At 42.1% G+C, this 25,128-nt stretch overlaps 1 protein-coding gene across 1 annotated transcript in view; it reads left to right on the forward strand.

The window, feature by feature from the left end:
* Positions 1-25,128, forward strand: part of LOC126266708 (tryptophan 5-hydroxylase 1) — a 240,407-nt gene that overhangs the window by 42,274 nt on the left and 173,005 nt on the right. The window contains exons 2-3 of the mRNA XM_049971157.1: positions 10,584-10,712; positions 19,730-19,943. Of these exons, the coding sequence (XP_049827114.1) occupies positions 10,584-10,712; positions 19,730-19,943 (343 nt within the window). The remainder of the gene's footprint in view (positions 1-10,583; positions 10,713-19,729; positions 19,944-25,128) is intronic.

A 25,128-nucleotide genomic window follows, 5' to 3' on the forward strand; every position in this document is an offset into this window, starting at 1 on the left:
GTCAGCTTAACAGCTCAAGCATCCAAGTTTCTGACAATAATATTATACGGAAGAATGGAAAAGAAAATTGAAGATCTGTTGGATAAGCATCAGTTTGACTTTAAGAAAGATAAAGGCACCAAAGAGGCAGTTCTGGCGCAGTTGATAATGGAAGCAAACTGAAGAAAACCCAAGACACGTTCATAGGATTTATCGTCCGCCCCGATAGCTGAGTGGTCAGCGTGACGGATTGCCGTCCTGCGGGCCCGGGTTCCATTCCCGGCGGGGTCGGAGATTTTCTCCGTGCGGGGACTGAGTGTTGTGTTGTCTTCATCATCATTTCATCCCCAACCGAATTCGGCATAAATACCGCGACTGCACCTGGGCTCTTCAGTAGTTGTGTACTCCCCTGATGATGGCCGGACGTCTCTGGGCCAAAATATCGTGGCAGAATGTCGACGGGATCCGGCTGCATACCCGGAAATTATTAGAAGAGCAAATGCGCCGAGAAAATTTCAGAAGTCACGACTAAATTATGTTTTACTTATAGGACCGCTCCTACTCTCGCTGCATACTTTACCCCATGCTTAAGAACTCGACTTCAATTGTTCTAGGCAAGCACCCTTGAAACGATTACAAACAGAGGTCAGCACCAACCGTTTACCAAATTTATTAAACAAATTAATTACGTGCAAAACGGTTAACATTAATGGGGCGAGTTACCATGAAGCAACACATAAATGTAGCAGGAGCTTGCAATCTTATCATTGGGACTGACATAGGTTCATTCATTAACTTATTCATTGAACTCTGTTGCGGCTTTTGATTCAATAATTGAGCCAATCGTTTAAATACTGGGGTGAAATTAGATCCATTCGGATGAGGCAAAGGGGGTGTAGGGGTGGGGGGGGGGGGGTGATCAGTTGACGAAATTTAGTCTGCTGACAATTTGCATTTATTTATCCTAAAACTGGCAAAACAGTAGCTCCAAAATTTATGCTTTGTATGCAACGTATTTTACACATTTTGATTTACCTTGACGATACAACTGCAGAATTTACCAGCTATGTTCTCCATCAGCACATGATTATGGTCGCACGTTCCTTCCCTTGAAAAATAACGGAAAGGAAAACGAACGATTCACTCAACTACACTGTACACACCAATTCAACTACCTGCACACGCAGTTAGAACAACATGGAATGTGGACCAAGACCTACTTCAAAGTGATGAGCAAATTTCTGCAAAGTTATCAAGTGCACTTGTATTAATTAACTGCCTCTTTCATTACCAGTAGAGCGAAACCTCTAATTAAGCAACACACGGAATTTACTTTCTGAAGTGAACAATGCAATACTTATTTATTAACTTTTGTGTAAGATGTGAGTACATGGCTAAATCTAGTCTCTGAAACAAGTGTTACTGCTGGCTTTACCACGAAAATCGGGGCAAGATCTAATATAAAACATTATTTTTCGGGAGTGGAATAGTAGACAGAAAGTATGATTGTGGTTCGATGAACCCTCTGCCAAGCACTTAAATGTGAATTGCAGAGTAGTCATGTAGATGTAGATGTAGATGTCATGTAGATGTAGATTTTAATTCAGAAAAAAATCATTAAAAAATTATTAGAAAATTACAGGAAGATATGAGATGGATAGAATGCTTGAACACATTCGGTTCATTTCCAAACAATCTCTAAAATTACTAAGCTTTCTGGCTAAAATGAATCACTGATTGTTACTGCATCACAAATAACATGGATCGACATCCCAATGATTCACTTAGGACTGCAGAAGGGGACCGGAACTTTCGTGTGACGTAAGGAACACGACAAGTGGTCATACGCCAGACACAAAAAACACCATAAAAACAATCAAAATTCTCACAAGAAATCTCTCTGACATAAACCGTATTCTCATAATTAAGTTTGCAGCGGCCTTAACATCAAAATAAGATACCACAGGCACTATATAATCTGAGAGAGGCCATCCAAGTGCTGTATGGTTGAACATAACTCACAAATAAAATTGCACAAATAAACTAACATTCCTCCAGGGAATTACTGATCCGTGAAAGATTTTGGATTTACTTTCCTTTTAATGAAATGTGGTAACAACCAAACACAATCACAGACAACGCAGGCTCACGCAACGTAAAAGTCACGAACGTGTTGTCAGTCACAAAACAAGAAATAAACGCTTAAAATTAATTAAAAAGTACCCCACAAAATTACTGTAGTCGTGACTGTAGCCTGTAACTGAGTTTAGAACACAATCTAAAAAGACATGACGTTATAGTTTAACCACATTTTTCCAGGTTGCAACAAATGGCGTCAAATGTGCCATAGTACATCATACAAAGAAAATTCTTAAAATTATTCAACTAATGTACCAAAATTATGCTGTTACAGCAAGAGAAAAACATTTTACATAAATGAACAACAAATAACAGCTTCTAGCAAACAAAATAACGGTCTGAACTGAAGGTCCACATTCCACGTCCACTGAAGACTAAGTCCCTACTTTCTGTCATTTATTCTATCAAAATCATGGTAATTAACAAGAAATTAAAACTTTCACTGGCAAAATTAAGCTTAAAACCCACATCATTCGCCTTCTCCACTACGAAATAATACATTGTTATGCCTTTGTTTGTTACCCAAATATGAAGAGCGGCAGCCGCCCGCATCCGCTCAACTCTCCAGGTCCCGGCTAAACTAGGACACAGCGTGCACCCCAAAAACGGCTCTCCCATTCACACTTCGGTGTTGGGGGTACGACGACAATCCCTGTGACCAACCTGACCACTCTTACTTTGTCAGCTAGGTTATCTTTAGTGCTACCTTCCCTTTGCTTAACTTTCCCACCAGGTTAATTCAGTATTGCCTCTACACTAATTCGTCTACCTGTGGTCCGCCCTTATTCCTCTAAATTCAACGTGTACTCACTCTCATACGATCACTCATACAAGGATGGAGATGGAAAAGGGAGAAGAGAGATTGTGACACATAAAACAAAATAAATAAGAGAGTCCAACTTTTCCTTCACCAGGCGAATTATGTCAATGAATAGTATGAAATGGTTATTGATATCACAGATTACGAACTCAAAACTGTTATTACTTACAAGTAATGAAACACAGCGAAACAAAGATAACACTTCAAGTCAGCCAAGGTATCCTGATGGCCATGGTGCAAACGAGACGTATTCACACTGTTGTTGTTGTGGTCTTCAGTCCGAAGACTCGTTTGTTGCAGCTCGTCACGCTAGACTATTCTGTGCAAGTCTCTGTATGTCTGCATACCTATTGCAACCTGCATTCACATGATCTAGCTTACTGTATTCGAGTCTCCGTCCCAATTTCTATCTTTTACTCTCCCCACCCCACTCCCCTTCCTCGCCCCCTGCATTACCAAATTTACATCTACATCTACATCTACGGTCTGCAAACCACTGTGAAATGCATGATATAGGGTACGTCCCACTACACAAGTTATTACGGTTTCTTCCCGATCCATTCGCGTATGGACTGCGATGAGAATGATTGTTTGAATACCTCGTGCGTGCTCTAATTAATTTAATCTTGTATGAAAGCATAGTTTCGCGGCGATATGAATTAATAAAATTTTCTCGGGCTTCCAGCCGCGTCAGGTGGTTGAAATCCCATTTAATCTTGTTCTCATAAAGCTTTATAATTTGTCTTTCTCGGGATGGTTTACGGCATCCTCCAGTTCAGTTTCTTCGGCTCCTTCGTGACACTCACCCTCACAGATCAAACATACCTGCACCCATTCGTGCTACCTTCCACTCTACGCGTTCAGTATCTGCTGTCAGTCTTATTTGGCATGGATCCCACGCACTTGAACCATATTCTAGGATGGGTAACACGAGTGATTTGTAAGCAGTCTCCTATGCAGCCTAACTGCATTTCTCCAGTATACCACCAATAAACCGAAGTGCCACCTGCTATACCCAGACTCAGCCATTCTATTTTATATCCATACAAAATGCTACACTCAGGCATTTGCGTAAGTTGGTCGATGCCATCTGTGACTCACTTATACAATGGCCGCAGGATACTATGTTTTTTTTTTCGTTTTGTTGAGTATGTAATATTAAATTTCTGAACATTTCAAACAAGTTGCCAAGTTTTACACCACTTTAAAATATTATCAAGAGCTGACTGACAGTTTATGCATCTTCATTCAGACAGTTATTCATTATAGGTAGCTGCATCATCCTCAAAAAGTCTGAAGTCACTATTACCATTCTCCGAAAGATTATTAACGTAAAACATGTTTTTTATTAATTCAGTTCAGTAACTCTTTATTAGTATTTCGGTCTACACATCTAATTTTCAACATTCTTCTTCCCTAAACCGCTTATCGTCCATCGTTTCATTTCCATACGAGAATACACCTTATACAAACACCTTTAGAAAAAATTCCTAACGTGATGTTAGCAAATTTCTCGTCTTCAGGACCGCTTTCTTGCTGTGATCAGTCTGCCTTCCCTTTCGTTTCTACTGCCACTATTATAGGCTGTTTTGCTGCCCAAATATCTTCTACGTTTCGTATCTCATTTCCTAATCTAACTCTGTAAGAATCACATGATTTAATTCGTCTACTTTTCGTTACTGTTGTTTTACTTTTATTGATATTCACCTTACAAACTTTTCTTAATTCTCTGTCTTCTCCGTTCAACTGTTCTTGCAAGCTTTTTCCCCTCTCTGACAGAATTACAGTTCTATCGGCAAATTTTAAGATATTAATTTTCTCTCTAATCTTTAATGCCCTTTTCAGATTTCTCTTTGGTTTCTTTTATTGCTTGCTCAATAAATGCACAGAATGATATGGGGAAGGGGCTACAACAGTGTCTCACTCACATCCAAATTACTGCTTCCTTTTTATGCCCTCCGAATCATCTAACAGCAGTCTGGGTTCTGTACAACTTGTGAGAACTTCTCGATCCCTGTATTTTATCCGTGCTATCTTCAGGATTTCGATTATTGGAGTCAATTCAGCACTATCAAAAGCTTTCCCTAAATCCGCAAATACTTGTGTTTCTTTAAACTATCTCCATAGATAAGTCGTTGGGTCAGTATGACCTCAAGTGTTCCTGTACTTCTCTGAAACCCAAACTGATCTTCTCTGAGGTCGGTTTCTACCAGTTTATCCATTCTTCTAATAATAATTAGGGTAATATTTTGCAAAAATAACTTATTAAAATTGTGGTTCGAAATTATTCACGCCTGTCAGCGTCTACCTTTTCACATTATGTAATCCAATATCCAAATCAATAATCCGGGTCAGAGAGACGAGTCCAGATTTATGACTAATTCTTTCCATCCGTATTCCAGATTATTAGTAGCAGTTAACTAATTAGGAATCTGGCACGGTTTCTAGAAGGAGTAGTTGCAGTGTTCACCTGAAAACATTTACGGTACACCTTTCCAGGTCGCCTGCCAGTCATTAGATCCTAGACACAACCACCCCTCCCCCGTCCCCATAGCTCTTGACATCTAAGCTACTTTGCTCAGTTCAGTAACATACACACTACGGAAATCTGATTACTGTGAATTCCACTTAGTAGCTTCAGGCGCAACTGAAGAAGCCGGCGATCTTACTCCAGTAGCACTGTCTGGACATTGTGAAATCGAAGTAAATCAAGTACTGCAGCGAATGCTCGCTGTCAGGTGTAAGCGCCACCAAAACCGTCTCACAGCGCCGGAAAGGGTGTGCGCCTTAACTTCAGGAATTAATTAAAGTAATGTCCGCGTCAAAAATTTAATTCATTTGCAGGATAGAGCAGGATCTGAGAGCGTATTCACATTTCTCAACGTAATTTCAAGTGCTATTTTAAGCATATCTCTCTCTCCCTGCCTTTCGGTTTTTCCTTTGACTTCGTGTCTTGTACTTTGCTGCAGAAATGAGGCACACTTGTAATTTCAGTAAACAGCGTCGGAGATTTTTCGCGGTAGGAAAAGAAGAGCTGAAAACTCTCGTGGCGTGCTACTGTTTGCATTTTCTCCTCATCTCGTGCTGTCATTAACTGCTGGTTAAATGCTAAAGTGTTCGGCATTAAAATCATTACCTGGAGTATCAAAAGACAATTTTAAGTCGTTTTAAGTCCATATTCAGACCAGTCTAATGAAACTAGTGCTCTATTTGTAACATACTTTGTTCACATCTGCCAACATCAATATAATGTCTCAGCTCCAACCAAGCAAGTTTTACGTAAGGCTGGGTTGGTCTAGTTAAATGCTTTTATTTGTTTAAAAAAGAGCTTGATGGTTTTTTAGTCTGCTCAACAGAGCGGTCATTATGGTCAAAACAACAACGAATAATAAATTGAACGAAGGCTGTTACATTCCTGGCCATACAAAGTAATGGCAATAATGGCACATTATGGAATCACTGTCCAAAAAACAACAGGCTGTTCAGTCATGTGAAGATGAGTACCTAAAGAGGCAAAAAAAATGTTTTCATACCTTCGGTAGATATGTAGAGCTCTAATAATAACGAATCTCCCAAAGAAATGGTATAAGTAACACCTAAGGGATCTAAAATTACCATCTATAAAAAATACACTATGCTTGAGCTGCACCACCGAACAGGCGTGACGATGCTATACGCTAGACAGTACACTGTTGCCTCCTAACTGATTGTAATCCCAATGATCAAGTGACTCAAAAACCAAACGATGTAAAGAGACCGGAGAGCAGATATTATTCATTTGTGGCAAAATAAAAAATGGTTCATCTCAGTGTCCAATATGCAAAAACAACGGTAAGATACAGCGTATGCTATTCCTTGGAACCACACATATCCTGGATAAATTCTTTTAGAACCACCAGTGGTACTCCTAAAAAGGAATAAAGATGTCAACAACCCTAAGGTTGGTATAAAAACCACAGGGTTTTACAGGCATTGTCATATTGGACTTGGTATGCCTTTGTCCTCCTCCTATATTTTACCAGCCATTCAAAGGGGAACGTGAATCAGGAATTCGGCTCAACTTGGCACCTTTCACATTACCGTAGGTGGAACAGGACCGACTGAAGACTGAATCCTGGACCATGGGATCTGAAGTCGTTTTCCTCACCTAATTAGCAAGGCAGCTGAAAACTGAAATCAAACTTCAAAAGCAACAAACGAAATCATATGTTGTTCAAGCAAAGATGATGATGATGATCTACAGTGAAATGCTAAAAGAGAATAATCGTTCAAAGACTAACACGAAAATTGTTCAAAGATTTTATTGACATTAGTCGCACTTCGGCATTAAAATGTACCAATTGTAACAGGTAAACAATTGCTGTCGGAGTGGGACTCGAACCCGGATTTTGCGACTTAACGCGAAAAGTATCCTTAACGGCCTCGGCCATCTAAACACGCTACACACTTCCCTTCATACCAAATGCCCAGCTTTGTACACACTTCTGTAGTGGCTCCTATCTGAAAGATTCTTTCCTTCAGTGCGGATGAACACCATTCCCGATTTCTTACGGAAATCAGGGATCTGCGAGTAGTTTGGAATCTGGTCGGCAGCGTAGCGTGCTCGGATGTCCGAGGCGGTCAAAGCGACCGCTCGCGTAAAGTGGAAAATCCTGGTTCGAGTCCCGGTCCTGCACAAATTTACACCCTTTACCTTTGATACATTTCAAAGCCCAAATGCTGCTAATGTCAATGGAACCTTTGAACAATTAGTTATATGTCCGCTGGATCAAAGAAGATAGCTGTTTTTTTTTCGGGCATGTTCGAAAGAACAGACAACCCATATACACTTTAAGGAAAAAAACTGACGCTCCACAGAGGAGTTACGCAGACAGGTTACGAATCGATATTCATACAGGTTTCAAAAGGAAATGCTAAATTCTAAACTTTGGCGGTCTATAGATGAATGCGTGTCGCTGCAGCTGAATTTCACCGCCCAACAGACAAGGACAGTAAACAGGTGCATGTAGACACCAGGGCATAAAGTACTTGTGAATTTCATCCGTATTCTCAGTTGGACAGTAATTATGCATCGCAGACAGCCATTTGAGAGAGGACGTGTAATTGGGATCAAAGACTCTTGCTGGAGTAATCGGCGACTCGCTCGACATTTGAATAAGAGCGACGTCACTATTCAACGATGTTGGCAGGAATCGGTGAACCATGGCCGGACACAGCGTCAAGAAGGAAGCGGTCCACTTAGAGAGACGGCAGAATGCAAGGGCTGGGAAATCATCAGGGACACAGGGACATTAATAGGCGGCCCATAGAAACGGGGCTGAGATCACGGCGCCACTTGTGCTGATTACCATTGACCTCTGTAGAGCAACGAGCACATTTTCAGTAGTCGTGTGACTAGCGCCTCCCGTCGGGTAGACCGTTCGCCGGGTGCAAGTCTTTCGATTCGACGCCACTTCAGCGACTTGTGAGTCGATGGGGATGAAATGGTGATGAGTAGGACAACAAAACACCCAGTCCCTGAAAGGAGAAAATCTACGACCAGCCGAGAATCGAACCAGAGCCCTTAGGAATGACGTTCTCTCGCGCTGACCACTCGTCTACCAGGGGCGGACTATTTTCGGCAGTGTCGGACACATTCAGCCTACAATCTCATAGGCTGGCGTAGAACTGTCGCCAGTGATGAGCCCCGCTTCGAACTGAGCCCCGATGACCAGGGAAGACGCCCTATACTGTGGTCGGACAGCAGCCTGACTGCCGTCCTCTATACGGCTCTTGAAGCTGGAGTGATGGTCTGGGGCCCACCTCGGCTTACAGTAGGACCCCTTTGGTGGCCATCCGCAGCACACTTACAGCACAGCGGTACGACAACGATATTTTACGCCCGTTTTGTTGCCCTTGATGACAAGGCATTTGGGCTTACATTCGGCCCGTACACAGCGAGAATTGCTATCGATTGTCTTCGTGCTTGCCAAACCCTGCCTTGGCCACTAAAGACGCCGGATCTCTCCTCAACTAAGAACGTTTTGGGCATTACAAGCAGGATCCTCCAACCAGTTCGGGATTCTGGCGATCTAAGGCGCCAATTAGACAAATTTGGCACGATATCCGTCACGATGACATCTAATTACTTTCTCAATCAATGCCAAGCTTGTATAAGGGCCAGATGTAGACCAACGCATTACTGACTGGATCAATTTGTGAATCTTTTTCTTTTACATAAATCATTCATTTTTTCTAAAATTGTAATCATTTTTTTGTCTGTGGATATAGGTCACAGTTACCGATTTCCATGCCATTCGAATAATTTCTTTGTGCTGCGGCTTTTTTTTTTTCTTTCCGTGTACATTTATGTATAAAACTCGGAAATGTATTAATGACATCTAAATGGGCTAGACTCACTCTGATGACTAGTTAGAAGCAGCCTGCTCAAAAAAAAAAAATTAAATGTTTCTTCCTTGCATTACGGATAACAGTTGAGGTGTGACCGAGTGGTTCTAGGCGCTTCAGTCTGGAACCGCACGACCGCTACGGTCGCAGGTTCGAATCCTGCCTCGAGCATGGATGTGTGTACTGTCCTTAGGCTAGTTAGGTTTAACTGGTTCTAATTCTAGAAGACTGATGACCTCAGATGTTAAGTCCCGTAGTGCTGAGAGCCAACCATTTTTGATAACAGTTGAGAACTAAATGAAAAATTTTGAAGGCCTTTTACACTTTGTGTATCATCATTCGAAACAGAAAAGGAACGATGGATTGCTGACATTATGCGTACCATAAAAATATGTGTTATTGATATCGTTGGAAATACGTCATCATGCTACAAACGTCAAACTTTAACTAAATGTACTAAACGATAGGATATGCAAATGTTTAACATTTCAGCACAACTGTAGAAAGTAGGCAGACGTAAGGCCATCTACATTATGTGTATAAGAAAATATTTCGCAACTGGTTTCTCATCCATAAACAGCATTGGAATGTTAACTCTTTGTGAAATCTTGTTAAGCTTTTGATAAGGAGAAATTTCTACCGCCGTGTGTCGGAATTCGACAACAACTGGGTGGTAGCCTGTTTGGCTACGGTTTATCGATCTTCGGTATTGCCGCTCGCGTTGGTCGAATCCCATGACTGTCATATGAGCATGGAATATAAAGGTTCATGAGGGCAATACTGAACCCCAAGCAGGATCTCGATGACCCCCTGCGGATAGCGCCCGAGGGGAAAGATATATTGTTCGCCCCATCGTGCAGGGTCGTACGGATACTTCATGTTCCTTGTCAGAAAATATTCTTGCTTGCAGCAAGACAAATGCCCACATGAACAGTTTGGCGACGTCTGGAGCACCACCTGCTCTCAGCAAGGCGACCATTTTTACGGCTGCCCTTGTCTAGGTTTAGACTACAGGCGTGTTCTGCAACAACGAATGTTTCCTTTATGGTTTTTTTTAAGAAAAAAACTCTTGAGGTGAACGACAAGTTAGTTCCTTAGAAAGGGTCACGGGAGATTTTCACCCACCTCCCATATCCAGAGCTTTTTACTCCTTTTCCAGTGACACCTACGTCGACTGAAGGGTTAACTGTAAAATTCTTTTAGCAACATCTTGGTTTGTGACGGAGAAAGTCTTAAAAGTCTTTCCGTTTGTTTACAGCGGAGTATCAGCAGAGACGCGGCACCTAACGAGGTGTCAGTGGAGGGCCACAAGGACTCGCTGAGCTCTGTGGTGTTCTCGCTGAAGAACCAAGTGGGCGGCCTCGCCCGCGCGCTGCAGGTCTTCCAGGTGAGTGCACCGCTGCCTTCTGGCCGACGGATGCAATAGCAACATTTGCCCGACTGACATACATATTGCAATCACATCCCTGTTTCTGAACATGCACAGCTGGTGTAGCAGATGATGTACATTCAATGAACTACAATCGTATCTGTAACTTCAAGGATCTTCGGAATCCACATGAGTTCCAAAAGAAATCCGTTGGAATTCGATTACTCGATAAATAGTACAATTCTCAAGGCTGTCAATTCAACTAAGTACCTGGGTGTTAAAATTACTAACAACTTCAGTTGGAAGGACCACATAGATAATATTGTCGGGAAGGCGAGCCAAAGGTTGCGTTTCATTGGCAGGACACTTAGAAGATGCAACAAGTCCACTAAAGAGACAGCTTACACTACACTCGTTCGTCCTCTGTTAGAATATTGCTGCGCGGTGTGGGATCCTTACCAGGTGGGATTGACGGAGGACATCGAGAGGGTGCAAAGAAGGGCAGCTCGTTTTGTATTATCGCGTTATAGGGGAGAGAGTGTGGCAGATATGATACACGAGTTGGGATGGAAGTCATTACAGCATAGACGTTTTTCGTCGCGGCGAGACCTTTTTACGAAATTTCAGTCACCAACTTTCTCTTCCGAATGCGAAAATATTTTGTTGAGCCCAACCTACATAGGTAGGAATGATCATCAAAATAAAATAAGAGAAATCAGAGCTCGAACAGAAAGGTTTAGGTGTTCGTTTTTCCCGCTCGCTGTTCGGGAGCGGAATAGTAGAGAGATAGTATGATTGTGGTTCGATGAACCCTCTGCCAAGCACTTAAATGTGAATTGCAGAGTAGTCATGTAGATGTACAAAAACAAACTTTGTGGCAATTATGAGCCGACTAAATTTCGGTGCGGCGTCGTGGAAACTCATGACATAAATGGCACAAGGACGCTAGACCACTTAACACCAACACCGACGCAAAGAAAGGCCTTGGCTCTTGTTGGTGACGTCACGTCAGCTAGGCAAGGCGAACGCCAGGTCTGTTGCAGGCAGAAACGCCTGGGCGTGCTTATCACTATAAATCTCTTATTTTTGGACAACATGTTTGGTATTTTTTTTTTTTTTTGATTCTACAGTTTTATTTAGATTAAATATTTTCTTACTATCTTAAAGCTACAAATGAAGATCATAGTTCTGTATTTCTGAATACTGTCGAAACAAACGTAGATTAATATGAGAAGACGCTACTCCGTTGCAAGCTTCGGAAATTTTACATTCAAGTAACTTTATTTACTTGATCCATTTTGCTATCGAAACTTACCACAACCCCCTTTAATGAACTCGTTTCTTTTATTTATTTATTTATTTTCGTTTGACGTCGTCGCTGGAAATGTGAGCTAATTTACATGTGTAAATACCCAACTGTTGTCAGTCATTAGATTACAGTCGTTTTCAACGAAAGAGATTCTAAACAGGAAACAAAATAGCTTCATACATCGAAAATACTGCACAATTAGAAAAGATAAATATTCCCCTCTTGCAACTGAAAGAAGAAACTTTATAAGATAAAAATTTATTTTATAAAACAAGTATCTCTCTTTTGCCACTTCTTCTGTCCCTCACCCCCTCCCCCAACGTGTACAATCGCAAGATATTTCATTAACATTCAGTGCTCCTCACCCCATAGTCAACCAAGATACCTAAAGAAGAACACCAATATGTTGGCAGTTTCTTGTAAAAGCAACCCAGTACAAACGTAACTTCCTCAGATTTACAAATAAGGTAAAGAAGCACGAATTCTGTTGCTGCTGGACCATGAAGTTGTTTTTGTGTGTCAATCCATAAACCAGGTGGAAATTTAAGTTCAGGAGTACACTATTTGTTAAGAAGTGTAATGAATTGCGCAATTAATTGATTGCAGAAATCTCTCAGAACAATGTGTGTTGGTCAACTACCGCCAATAGTTTCACATTTTCCTGTGTCGGAGAGGGAGACACCACCATTAGGAGTATGCCTGCAACAGACTGACGTTCGCCGTGCCTAGCCGAGGCCTTCCTTTGAGTCGGTGTTGTTAACACACATACAGGAGTCTGTGGGTGGAGGTCTAAGGTATGGTGATGCTGTGCACTTGATACTCAGTATGCGAGTTGTGAACACAGGGAACGCATTTTAATGACTAGTACGTCGTGATTCACGAAAATATGATCCAAGCAAGAAAGGAAGGAAGTAAAGAAGCATCGACATCGATGTCATTAGAAACACAGCAGAAATTCTGAATATTCTAAGGATGGGGAAGGAAATAGGCTGTGCCCTTGCGACAGAAGCATCTCGCGGCATTTGTCTGGAGCGATTGTGGGAAATCACGGAAAACCTACGTCTGGATGGTCGGAAACGGATTTGAATCGTCGTCATCCGGAGTGCAAGTCTAGTGTACTGATCACTGTGTCGCCTCGTTGTTTCGCGGCAGGGTAGAGTTATATGTGGCAATGAGAGTGCTGCTGAGGCAGCCTAGTGGTTAATGTCGCCGCTCGCGAAAAGCAGGAAATCTGGGTATGTGTTCCACATTGGTACAAATTTCCATTACTGCAAAGTATTCATTATAATGGACTTTAACATCTTGTGAGCAGGCTTCACCATTATCACTTCATGTCACTGCGTCTCACTGAGTTCATCCTCATCGTTAGTTGTTTGCCGACCAGATTTGTGATTAGATACGGTGCGTTCTAACAGAGAGCTCTGTAAAATGTAAACTTTCACGCCCATAAATGTCAAGATTATTAAAACATTCTGCGCTATTTTACGGTGTTCGCATGCATTTCCTTGAGAAACTTAACATTCACCCCCATCTGTGGAGGGCATTTTCAAGAGGGAATCACACCCTGATTCGTGACTGACTGAATCGGGGTATGAATCATGCATTCTTAGACCCTAAAAGCTGCCTTGAAGATGTCTTTCGCAAATGGGGACAAAATTACGGGTATCTCCAAGAGCTTCATTCGGTCACGACGTAATTACCCCGGAATATTTTAACAGCAAGTAGCGATGCTATTTATGCGCCCTAATTCAGCAAGCCACACTGAAGGGAATTTGAACAACAGGATCGAATCACTAGATCTGACAGTGAGTCATGTTCTCAAAGCATTCGGTTATCTATATTAGTAAACGTGTAAAACGGTCATCCAGTCTTGTTTCTTGGTTGCCTACGTAACTGATTACAGAACCGACAATATTTTTTTTTTCTATTTCATATAATTATTGACCGAATTCAAAAATTTAAATTGCTATCATATTCTTTTCATTAGGTTAAAGGTTTAACTCAGTAAGGCAAGTACTCGAGTCAGAAACTGTGAATCTGACTTGACGTCTTGTCAGTGTAACTCACGCCGGGCAAATTACCAAGATTAGATTCATTCCGGGTTTGATGAAGAGGGCGCTTAGTGACTTCCAGCAAACTGTAAACGTGTAAATAGTTCTCAATATCGATTGTGCAAATGTAATTCGAAGTTGATTTATGCAAAGGAGTTCAATTTCTTAATGTATCGAACTTGGAGGGGGTTGCTGGTTAGCTATAAAAGACAGTCTTGAAAGAGGTAGGCAATGTTTATGAGCTTACACTATGAAAGTTTAACGATGTGTTCTGCATTGATTATTTCTTTCTTCTTCAATCTTATGATTCCAGTTTGCTGATAAGTGTCATTTACAGTTGGTGTGGATTACTGGCAGTCCTTTGACTGTATTTCACTTACCTTGTTCTAGTTTAGTGGTTCCCACCTAGGGAGTAGTTAACTCCTTCAGGGGTAAAAAGACACTTTATGAGCGGTAAAAACAAAATGGTTTGATTAAATATTGGTGATGATTATTTCGTAAGACTGTAGTACTGACAACTTATGTAATTATTAATTTATTTTTCCTCAATTACTAGCACAATGTGGACATTATAGCTTGTTAAAAGAATGTACGAGCAACAGCTTCCTTACAGAGTCCATGCACTACACGCATAATATGAGACTGGAGTTGAGACATATCCGTCACATACGCTTAAATATGGCATGAATATGAATAACATTTTATTTGTATTATAATGACAAGGCTGCTTGCGTTTTAAACTTTTTAATTTATTGGACCGCTATCGAGTACATGCCCATCATTAGCGGTCTACGTTGTGGTTGGCAGGAGAGCCAACACCGTGTTACTAGAGGAGGCCGAAAGGCACGCGATTTAGCTCACGCAGGCTGGCGTGAGGTCTGGAACAGGACAAGGAAATTAGAATTTAGAAAAACGGACGTAGCTGGTGGAATACTTAACTTTAATCCATTAATGACGAACGTCGGTTTGGACGGTACATAGTTCACTATATCAATAGCAACTGATAATGGCGCCTTGCAAGGTCGTAGCAAATAACGTAGCTGAAGGCTATGCTAACTATCGTCTCGGCAAATAAGAGCGTATTTTGTCAGTGAACCATCGCTAGCAAAGTCGGCTGTACAACTGGGGCGAGTGCTAGGAAGTCTCTCTAGACCTGCCGTGTGGCGGCGCTCGGTCTGCAATCATTGATAGTGGCGACACGCGGGTCCAACGTATACTACCGGACCGCGGCCGATTTAAAGGCTACCACCTAACAAGTGTGGTGTCTGGCAGTGACACCACAGTCTATATTTCACCTTTTAACCATTCACAGAATTTTTCAGGTGTTCTATTAATTTTGTATGCTTTACCGCATATTATATAAAATGTATAAAATTAAAAGAACATCTGAAAAATTTCTTTGAAGGCTTAGAGTAAAATAAAAGGCCTCTGATGAGCATGTGCTCGATATCGATCCAGTTAATTAAAAACTATAAAAAACAAGCAACATTCTCATTATACGTACAAACAAAAATATCTTTCATTAACTATATCAAGGCTGCAAGACACCTTGAATGTACACCATCTCGTGAAAATGCTTTCTCCTAGCTGTAGGCAATTCCTTCAATGGACCAGAACTTACTTCATTATCGCGAATATTTTATATTCCAGGATCAGCAGCTGTTGAAAGGCATGATTTTAAGAAGAATTCCGCTGGCAGCTGGTAAAATTGTTGTTTTATTGTTGCGGAACCAGTTTCGCGGCCTTCGTTCGTCAATATAAATTAGACAATATTCACTGAATAATATACGTATCTTGTCTAGGAACGAAGAGTATAGCTATGATCTTTTAACATGTTGTTGTTGTTGTGGTCTTCAGTCCTGAGACTGGTTTGATGCAGCTCTCCATGCTACTCTATCCTGTGCAAGCCTCTTCATCTCCCAGTACCCACTGCAACTTACATCCTTCTGAATCTGCGTAGTGTAGTCATCTCTTGGACTCCCTCTACGATTTTTACCCTCCACGCTGCCCTCCAATACTAAATTGGTGATACCTTGATGCCTCAGAATATGTCCTACCAACCGATCCCTTCTTCTGGTCAAGTTGTGCCACAAACTTCTCTTCTCCCCAATCCTATTCAATACTTCCTCATTAGTTATGTGATCTACCCATCTAATCTTCAGCATTCTTCTGTAGCACCACATTTCAAAAGCTTCTATTCTCTTCTTGTCCAAACTATTTATCGTCCATGTTTCACTTCCATACATGGCTACACTCCATGCAAATACTTTCAGAAACGACTTCCTGTTACATAAATCTATATTCGATGTTAACAAATTTCTCTTCTTCAGAAACGCTTTCCTTGCCATTGCCAGTCTACATTTTATATCCTCTCTACTTCGACCATCATCAGTTATTTTGCTCCCCAAATAGCAAAACTCCTTTACTACTTTAAGTGTCTCATTTCCTAATCTAATTCCCTCAGCATCACCCGACTTAATTCGACTACATTCCATTATCCTCGTTTTGCTTTTGTTGATGTTCAGCTTATATCCTCCTTTCAAGACACTGTCCATTCCGTTCAACTGCTCTTCCAAATCCTTTGCTGTCTCTGACAGAATTACAATGTCATCGGATAACCTCAAAGTTTTAATTTCTTCTCCATGGATTTTAATACCTACTCCGAACTTTTCTTTTGATTCCTTCACTGCTTGCTCAATATACAGATTGAATAACATCGGGGTGAGGCTACAACCCTGTCTCACTCCCTTCCCAACCACTGCTTGCCTTTCATGCCCCTCGACTCTTATAACTGCCATCTGGTTTCTGTTCAAATTGTAAATAGCCTTTCGCTCCTTGTATTTTACCCCTGCCACCTTCAGAATTTGAAAGAGAGTATTCCAGTCAACATTGTCAAAAGCTTTCTCTAAGTCTACAAATGCTAGAAACGTAGGTTTGCCCTTCCTTAATCTAGCTTCTTAGATAAGTCGTAGGGTCAGTATATGAGTATATTTTAGGTACCACCTTTATTGTCCGCCTGCTTAGCTGGGTGAGAACGTGCTCGCCTCCTATGTAAGCGGGCCCGGTTTCGATTCCCGGCCGGGCTGGAGAGTTTCCCCGCTCGTGGACTGGGTGTTGTGTTGTCCTCATCATAATTTCATCCTCAACACCGTCGTATGAAATAAGACTTTCACTTGACGGCCGAGCTTCTCCGGTTGGGGCCTCCCAGCCAACTATGCCATACGCTCATTTCCATTTATCACTTTCATTAATTTCAATATCCACAAAGTTGAGGCACTATAAGTTACTCTTTACCATGGAGGCTGCAGCTAATTATGCGGCTTTAGTCGTGAAATCAGTTGTGTATCAATAAAACAAGAATTTTACGAGCTGCCAGTAGAATTCTACTTCAGATCATTACTTCATTATTCACTTCGCAACATAACACAATAGCAACTATGTAAGTACATTTCTGTAGGGCCTAACAATATTATTACCATTAATAACATTATTATTAGTAGTGGCAGTGGTCAGGCAACATTGGAAATCTCACGTTTTCCATTTTCTGCCAGTCCAGAAGTAAGAATTCCAGTGATTAAGTAATTTATAGACAGTAAGTACAGGACATACATTTTAACTTCGTTGATTTTAAAAGTGGCTGCAGAGTGTGAGTGAAGTAGGAAGAGGAGTTGTGGAGATGAAGTATGTCTTATAACAAGTGCCTACTCTAAATATTGATAGTATGGACAGATAGCTTTCTTTTCTCAGTAGAAGTTGTAGATAGCACTCGCGATGCCCTGGGAATTGCTTCATTATTAAGTGAAAAAAAAAAAGAAGAAGAAGAAGTTGATAGTGGTAAGCCAGCAGTACCAATTTCTCTGTAGTTAGTGGTTTAACAGAACGCCTATAAAAACTAAATATCATTTATCTTTCGCCATTTTAAAAATAAATTAGTTACCTGACAGTGTCAGCAGGAGAGCGATCTCTGAATTAATGTAATCTTCTTACTAGAGAAGTTTAATCAACCACATCGCAATAAATATACCGGGCGTCTCTCCTATGGGTCGCCAAGTGAATATTTTCTTGCGTTTCGCCAGACACCAGCAATTCCGTTTGCGCAACGTGTAGCTGGCGTCTGCCCAAACAAATCCTGCTGATCACGTCGGTTTGTTTCCTATTGAACGCAAAATGATTTTTAAATCGAATTTTTACTTGCCCATTTGATAGAGCAGCCCCAGATTAGCCTAGTGCGATATTCCTTTTATCGTTATGTATTAACAGGGAGAGTAAAACACGAAGATAACCAGTACTCCAGCAGGGAATGAGCAGCACTGCGTGCTTGGCGGCAGCAGTCAGTGCAGGCCAGGGCGATGCTGTCGCAGGTGGAGAATGGTTATTTCTCGAGTTTCACTGTCGCTGCTAATACACACCCACAAAACGAATATCACACTAGACTAATTGGGACCGCTCTGTCGAATGGGCACATAATAATCCCTTTTAAAATTCATTTTGTTTGTAACGGGAAGCAAACCGACGCGTTCCATAATTAAATTGGTTTTCTCAGATTATTTACAAACAAAGACCATTGCATCACTATGTAGCGTGCGGTTTTTAGTCACGGTTATATTTGGGGACAACCCGTTGAAGAAGACGCTCCAGTGTAACTTTATACATTATACAGTAACGCATCAGATACATTTGGTTCATTGGATACTGCCTGCTGTGTCCGTGTTGACGGTTGACGCAGACAGCAGGCCTATCCTATTAACCAAAGTTACTTGTGTTTGGCACAGTCATAATTTAATTGTTTAAAGCATGACGCAGCGTTGGAGCGTCTTCTTCAGCGAGTTGTTCCCAGATATACCCAAGGCTAAACGATCGTGCACTACATAGAGTAGCACAATGGCCTATGTATGTAAATAACATGAAGATGACAATGTTACTTGCGCAAATTAGTTTCCTACAAATACAGGGTGAATTTTTCCACCTTGCACAAACTCTAAAGGATTGATCGATGAGAGATTGCTGAACAGAAAAGGTCTAATGAACTTACGTCCGGAAATACATGTGTTCCATGCTAGACACCATTTATTCAGTCATACACTGTTACAGAGACTGCGGTCTAATACACGACGTACCACGCAGCCATAGTTACAATATGTGTTGAAAACAGTTTATCCTGCCTCGGGCATGGATGTGTGTGATGTCCTTAGGTTGGTTAGGTTTAAGTAGTTCTAAGTTCTAGGGGACTGATGACCTCAGAAGTTAAGTCCCACAGTGCTCAGAGCCATTTGAACCATTTGAAAACAGTTTCCACGTGCCCTGCGCTTCCTCCCCCATCCTTCAGTAATCCGATGGGACCGCTGACCTTGTTGTTTGGTCCTCTCCCCCAAATCAATCATACAACCGACAAATAAACTTCTCTAGTAAAAAGATTATACTAGTTCAATAAAAGTTTCAAAGATAAATAGTGTTCGTTCTGAAATTTATTTGAGCAGTAATGCCGATGCCGGGAGGATGAGGAGGGGGGGGGGGCAGGAAGAGGGCGAGTTTGGTATTACTAGCCCTCAGGGGAAACGGTCACACGAAGGATGGGAATCACTGTTGGAATAGTATGAGAAATCCACGAGTGAAGCAAGCATATCAGAGGGTGAGGAGTGCTGACTTGAAAATGGTTGTTGGTGTCTGCTGTGCAGGACCTGGGCGTGAACGTGATCCACATCGAGTCGCGGCCGAGCTCGCGCAAGGACTCCGAGTACGAGATCCTGGTGGACGTGGAGTGCGACGCGCTGCGCATGGAGCAGCTGGTGGCGGCGCTGCGGCGCGAGGTGGCCGCCATCAACCTGGCACGCTTCGAGCAGGGCGAGGACCTGCCGCCGCCCACGCCGCTCTCCGCCAGCGCCAGCTTCGGTGAGCGGCCGCACTCTGTCTGCATCAGTACTCTGCGACCCACTGTCCAACACAAAACTCACACAACCCGAACATCTCGTCATTTGTGTCGGCACAACAAGAACTTAATGGACATTAATGTAGTGTGTGTCCATCCCCCGCCTTCATGACGGCTTGAATGCTGGGGACAATGAGGTGACTGCATGTCTGTGGAGGACTGGCACCCTATTCTTCCTCTAAAGCCGAAACCAGAGAAGATAGTAATGTTGGACACATAGGGTCCGGAGCAGAGTCGACGTTCGAACACATCCCAAAGATGTTGGTCTGGGGTGCGGACTCTCGTCAGGCCAGTCCACTTCACGACTGTTATTGTTAATAAACCATTGCCTCACTGGTACTGTTTGTCATGCAAATATAAACAGTCATCGTCACTGAAGTGTTCCTCTACTGTATGCAGCACACAATCTACATCTACATCTACATTTATACTCCGCAAGCCACCCAACGGTGTGTGGCGCAGGGCACTTTACGTGCCACTGTCATTACCTGCCTTTCCTATTCCAGTCGCGTATGGTTCGCGGGAAGAACGACTGCCGGAAACATTCCGTGCGTGCTCGAATCTCTCTACTTTTATATTCGTCATCACCTCAGGAGGTATAAGTAGGGGGAAGCAATATATTCGATACCTCATCCAGAAACGCACCCTCTCGAAACCTGGACAGCAAGCTACACCGCGATGCACAGCGCCTCTCTTGCAGAGTCTGCCACTTGAGTTTGCTAAACATCTCCGTAACGCTATCACGCTTACCAAATAATCCTGTGACGAAACGCGCCGCTCTTCTTTGGATTTTCTCTATCTTCTCCGTCTACCCGACCTGGTACAGATCCCACACTGATGAGCTTTGCTCAAGTATAGGTCGAACGAGTGTTTTGTAAGCCACCTCCTTTTTTGATGGACTACATTTTCTAAGGACTCTCCCAATGAATCTCAACCTGGTACCCGCCTTACCAACAATTAATTTTATATGATCATTCCACTTGAAATCGTTCCGCACGCATACTCCCAGATATTTTACAGCAGTAACTGCTACCAGTGTTTGTTCGCAATACATTACATTTGTCCATGTTAAGGGTCAGTTGCCACTCCCTTCACCAAGTGCCTATCCGCTGCAGCTCTTCCTGCATTTCGCTGCAATTTTCTAATGTCTTCATATACTTCTGCATTTAGCGTTTTCTTAAGAACAGCAAGGAGACCACACCCCAACCTTTAAAAGCACTCGGGTACCACAACGCTACCTCCTCTGTACTTCACTGTTGGCGCTACACACGGTGGAAAGCAACGTTTCCCAGCCATTCTCAAAACCCGTACCATTCCATCGGATTCCCAAGCGCTATAGCGTGATTCACAACTCCAAGTCACTTTTTTCCAGTCGCCACCTCACTCGTCGCTTCGCAGTGACTAAGAAATGAGAGGCTTATGGGGAACTGCTCGGCCACCGTATTTCATTCATTTTAGTTCCGTACGCACAGGCATTGTTCTAGCTGAACTGCTGATAGTACTTTGGTTCTCAAGAGTGAATCCTTCCGCTTATCTCATGCTACTTTTTACAAACCACCCTCACAAATAATCCATGGTTCTTGTATCACCCACAGTCGACTTGGGCAGCTTAACAAGGGTTGACACGTCCCCGATAAATTTGTTATTCAGGTAACATCCAATACTTGTCTACTTTTGAAGTCACTGAGCTCTCTTGACCTACCCATTCTCTTGTCAGTGCTTCTCTACTGACCACACAATACACCCCCACCTCGTTCCATAGCGGCGGGTCCAATTCTAATGTCACTTAGTGACCAATTCCCCTTTACATAGTGGTGTCCAGAATCTTTTGCTCAGACTGCATACAGAGTGGTCAGAAAAAAACTGTGGAAAGCTTGTAAGGGTGTTGCAGTGGAGGTAATGCTGAGAAATAATTGTTAATAAAATCGATAAGTTGCTCCGTTTCAGAGTTATTTTGCACTGAAGCTAGCCAATCAGGTCGCACCAACAGCAGATTGAAACACTTGCACGCGTTACAGTGCGGTAATGCACAGATATCTGTCGGTGCATGACTAAGCACTTGTTTCAATGCTCATTACCAGCTAAAATGTGCCTTTTTCTGAAGTGATAAATTTAAGCTAGAAGAGCAACAGCTACGTCTGTTCGGTTTGAGGCAACTTCTACTCGCTATCTCTTTTCCTAACACTCCATCCAATGCTCTGATAGACACGTATACAGACACGTTTAATCCAAAGGGAATGACTTTATATTGATAGCACTGTCCAGAAAAAAGAAATACTGCCAGTTTCCTTGATTTTGTTTCTAACGCAATTTGCCAGTACCCAGCCGTCAAACCAAGAATTGTCATGTATTTCACACCATAAAACGTCTGAAGCATATCGTCCAAACATTCTGGTCTATCAGTCTCACGCTTAACTATCTTATTTATATCGCGGGCGTCTATCACAATTCTCACTCTCCCGTCTTTCTTATTGACCAGAACAAGTGGAGTATTGTACTGGCTCCTAGATCTTTCAATATTCCCCATTCCTCTATACGATTTATTTCTCTCTGTACTGCTTCCTTCCTAGTTAACGGGATTTGATAGATTGGTCCGAAAAATGCTTCATGATCTACAGTTTCGATTACATATTCAAATTCACGTTCTAAACCAGGCTGCTCTGAAAATACTTCTATATTACTGGCAAAAATATTCAACAATTCCTTCTTCTGTTCTACTTATATTCCCCAAACCTTTTCTATTATGTCTTTCATTTCGTCATCAGATGGGTTCAATTTACTCAAGTTTCTAACATGATAATGCTCGGCTCTTTCACCCAGACCTGCACACATTAGTGCATTGGAAACGTAAGTATTCGTAAATTAACTTCACTCTTTTCACCAATTTCTACTACTTCATCAAAATACACATATATCTTCTCATCTCTCACTGAACAAATCATTTCCTTCCTATCTCAATCAATAATTACTTTATGCTTAGTCATCCAATCCATACCTGCAATTATTTCACTACTTGGGAACCACTAAGACATAGTGTTCAAACAAGACATTTTTAATCATCAGTTGTAACAACACCTGAGATATTATTTGTTCACTGCGACTACAGGTAACACCTATTATCTTCACGCCCTCAACTGGCATCGCGACTATTTCACGTTCATTTCTAATATGCTCATAATATGACAGGGAACACACACTAAGCTACTACTATCGATTAATGTCTGAGTTTCCACACCTTGTAGATTTACCAGGATCATGATCTGTTCACATCGTCTCGACTCATCACCTCTATCTTACGATAATGAATCGTGTTCTACTTCCAAATCATTCCACAGAATACCACCCGGCCTAGCCACTTTATCCGGTGGTTTTTTCTGTCTCCTACTACTACCTACTTCTGTTTGAAACAAAACATGTTTTATTTCCGCAGTATCTGTTGCATCGTCAAGCTGGCTTACGTCATCTCACACAATACTTCCGCCCTAACTCGGAACGCATTAGGATCTTTGTTTCGCTCACTAACCTCACCCTGTTATCAAAACAAACGTACTCTTGCCCATAACACAGTTTACAGCCCCTTTTCTAATCCGCTGACTTCGTCGAGTTCGGTACTGACATCAACAAATACATTATTATTATGCACCTCACGTGCCCCACATTCTTTATCATGTTCAAAAAATGGTACAGATGGCTCTAAGCACTATGGGACTTAACATCTGAGGTCATCAGTCCCCTAGAATTAGAACTACTTAAACCTAACTAATCTAAGGACATCACACACATCTATACCCGAGGCAGGAGTCGAACCTGCGACCGTAGCATCAGCGCGGTTCCGGACTGAAGCGCCTAGAACCGCTCGGCCACAGTGGCCGGCTTATTATGTTCACATATCTCATCAACATTATCTACCTTACGTAACACTTCATTCAAATTAGTTGCCCCTTAGGCTCACAAACAAAATATTCATCTTCATTACTCATCAGTTCCTCATTACTTTCCGTAGAATATACGCTACTTTCTTTCTTTCATTCTTCCAGAACATCGTACATACAGTATTACTTAATTGCGTCAGCCATTCCTTATCTTTAATTATTTCAACTTCATTTGCCGAGACAACTTGCTCATTCGCTAACGGAAGATGCGCTAAACTCAATGCAGCGGTACTGTCTGCACTCGCACGAGTAGCCACTCCAACAACGTTTGTGATTCCCCTTGCTAATACATCTGATTCGACCAGCGTCCAAATCGCGATATTTCTGCATCGTTTTTCATTCTCGCTGTTTCCAGCGTACACTTTACCTTACATAAGTTCGTTACTCGTTTTTCTTCCCTTTGCGTCGTCATTGATGCGGCGACAGTACTGCCTCTGATGCAGGCGGGGTCTCACAAAGCGAACAGCTGCAGTGAGATCAACTACTGTTGCGGACCCCCGTTTTCCACGCTGTCATTGCCACGGTGGTTACAATTATAATCCCCCTACCACGGCGAAAACCTCCGCCGCTTCTTCCTCTCTCTACATGTGTCGATCTCACATTGTAATCACTATTTAAGTTTCCGTTTTGACTTTTTTGATTATTTTGACCTCGTCGATCGTAATATTTACTATTTCCGTTCTGATTATAGTTTCTGTTGTGGTGACTGCACTGACGATTCCCGTCAGCACGGTATAACACCTCTAGATCTCCCACCTTATTCAAAAACGCTGTTTTACTACAGTCACCAATTATGTAGCACGGACACTACGTGGCAATGTGCCGCGCAGTATGTCCAACTTTCTCTTTTCGGTTGTGTGTCCTTTTACATCCTCGCTCTTTTTAGACACATCCTCGCAACAATATTTCATACTTGAGTCTCTGCTGGAGCAATACGGAGGAGCATACGAATATTCCGTAATTACTTCCTCCTTTTTATTGGTTGACCAGTATTCGCCTTCAAATCGTTTTAAGAATTCGGCAAGCGTTTCGTAACCTCTCAGGGAGCGAACTGCTCAACTATCTACGTCACTACTCAGTCGTGTCCTGGCAATCCTGACGCGAATTTCTTCTGGATATTCTTTCGGAATAAACGACTTACATTTGTCCACGAACACAACTGGATCACTACTACCTTTCGGATCAAATTTATCAATCTCACTGCTTATTTGCTACT

The sequence above is a fragment of the Schistocerca gregaria genome, chromosome 4 (genome assembly GCF_023897955.1).
Source record: "Schistocerca gregaria isolate iqSchGreg1 chromosome 4, iqSchGreg1.2, whole genome shotgun sequence".
Classification (NCBI taxonomy): Eukaryota; Metazoa; Arthropoda; class Insecta; order Orthoptera; family Acrididae; genus Schistocerca; species Schistocerca gregaria.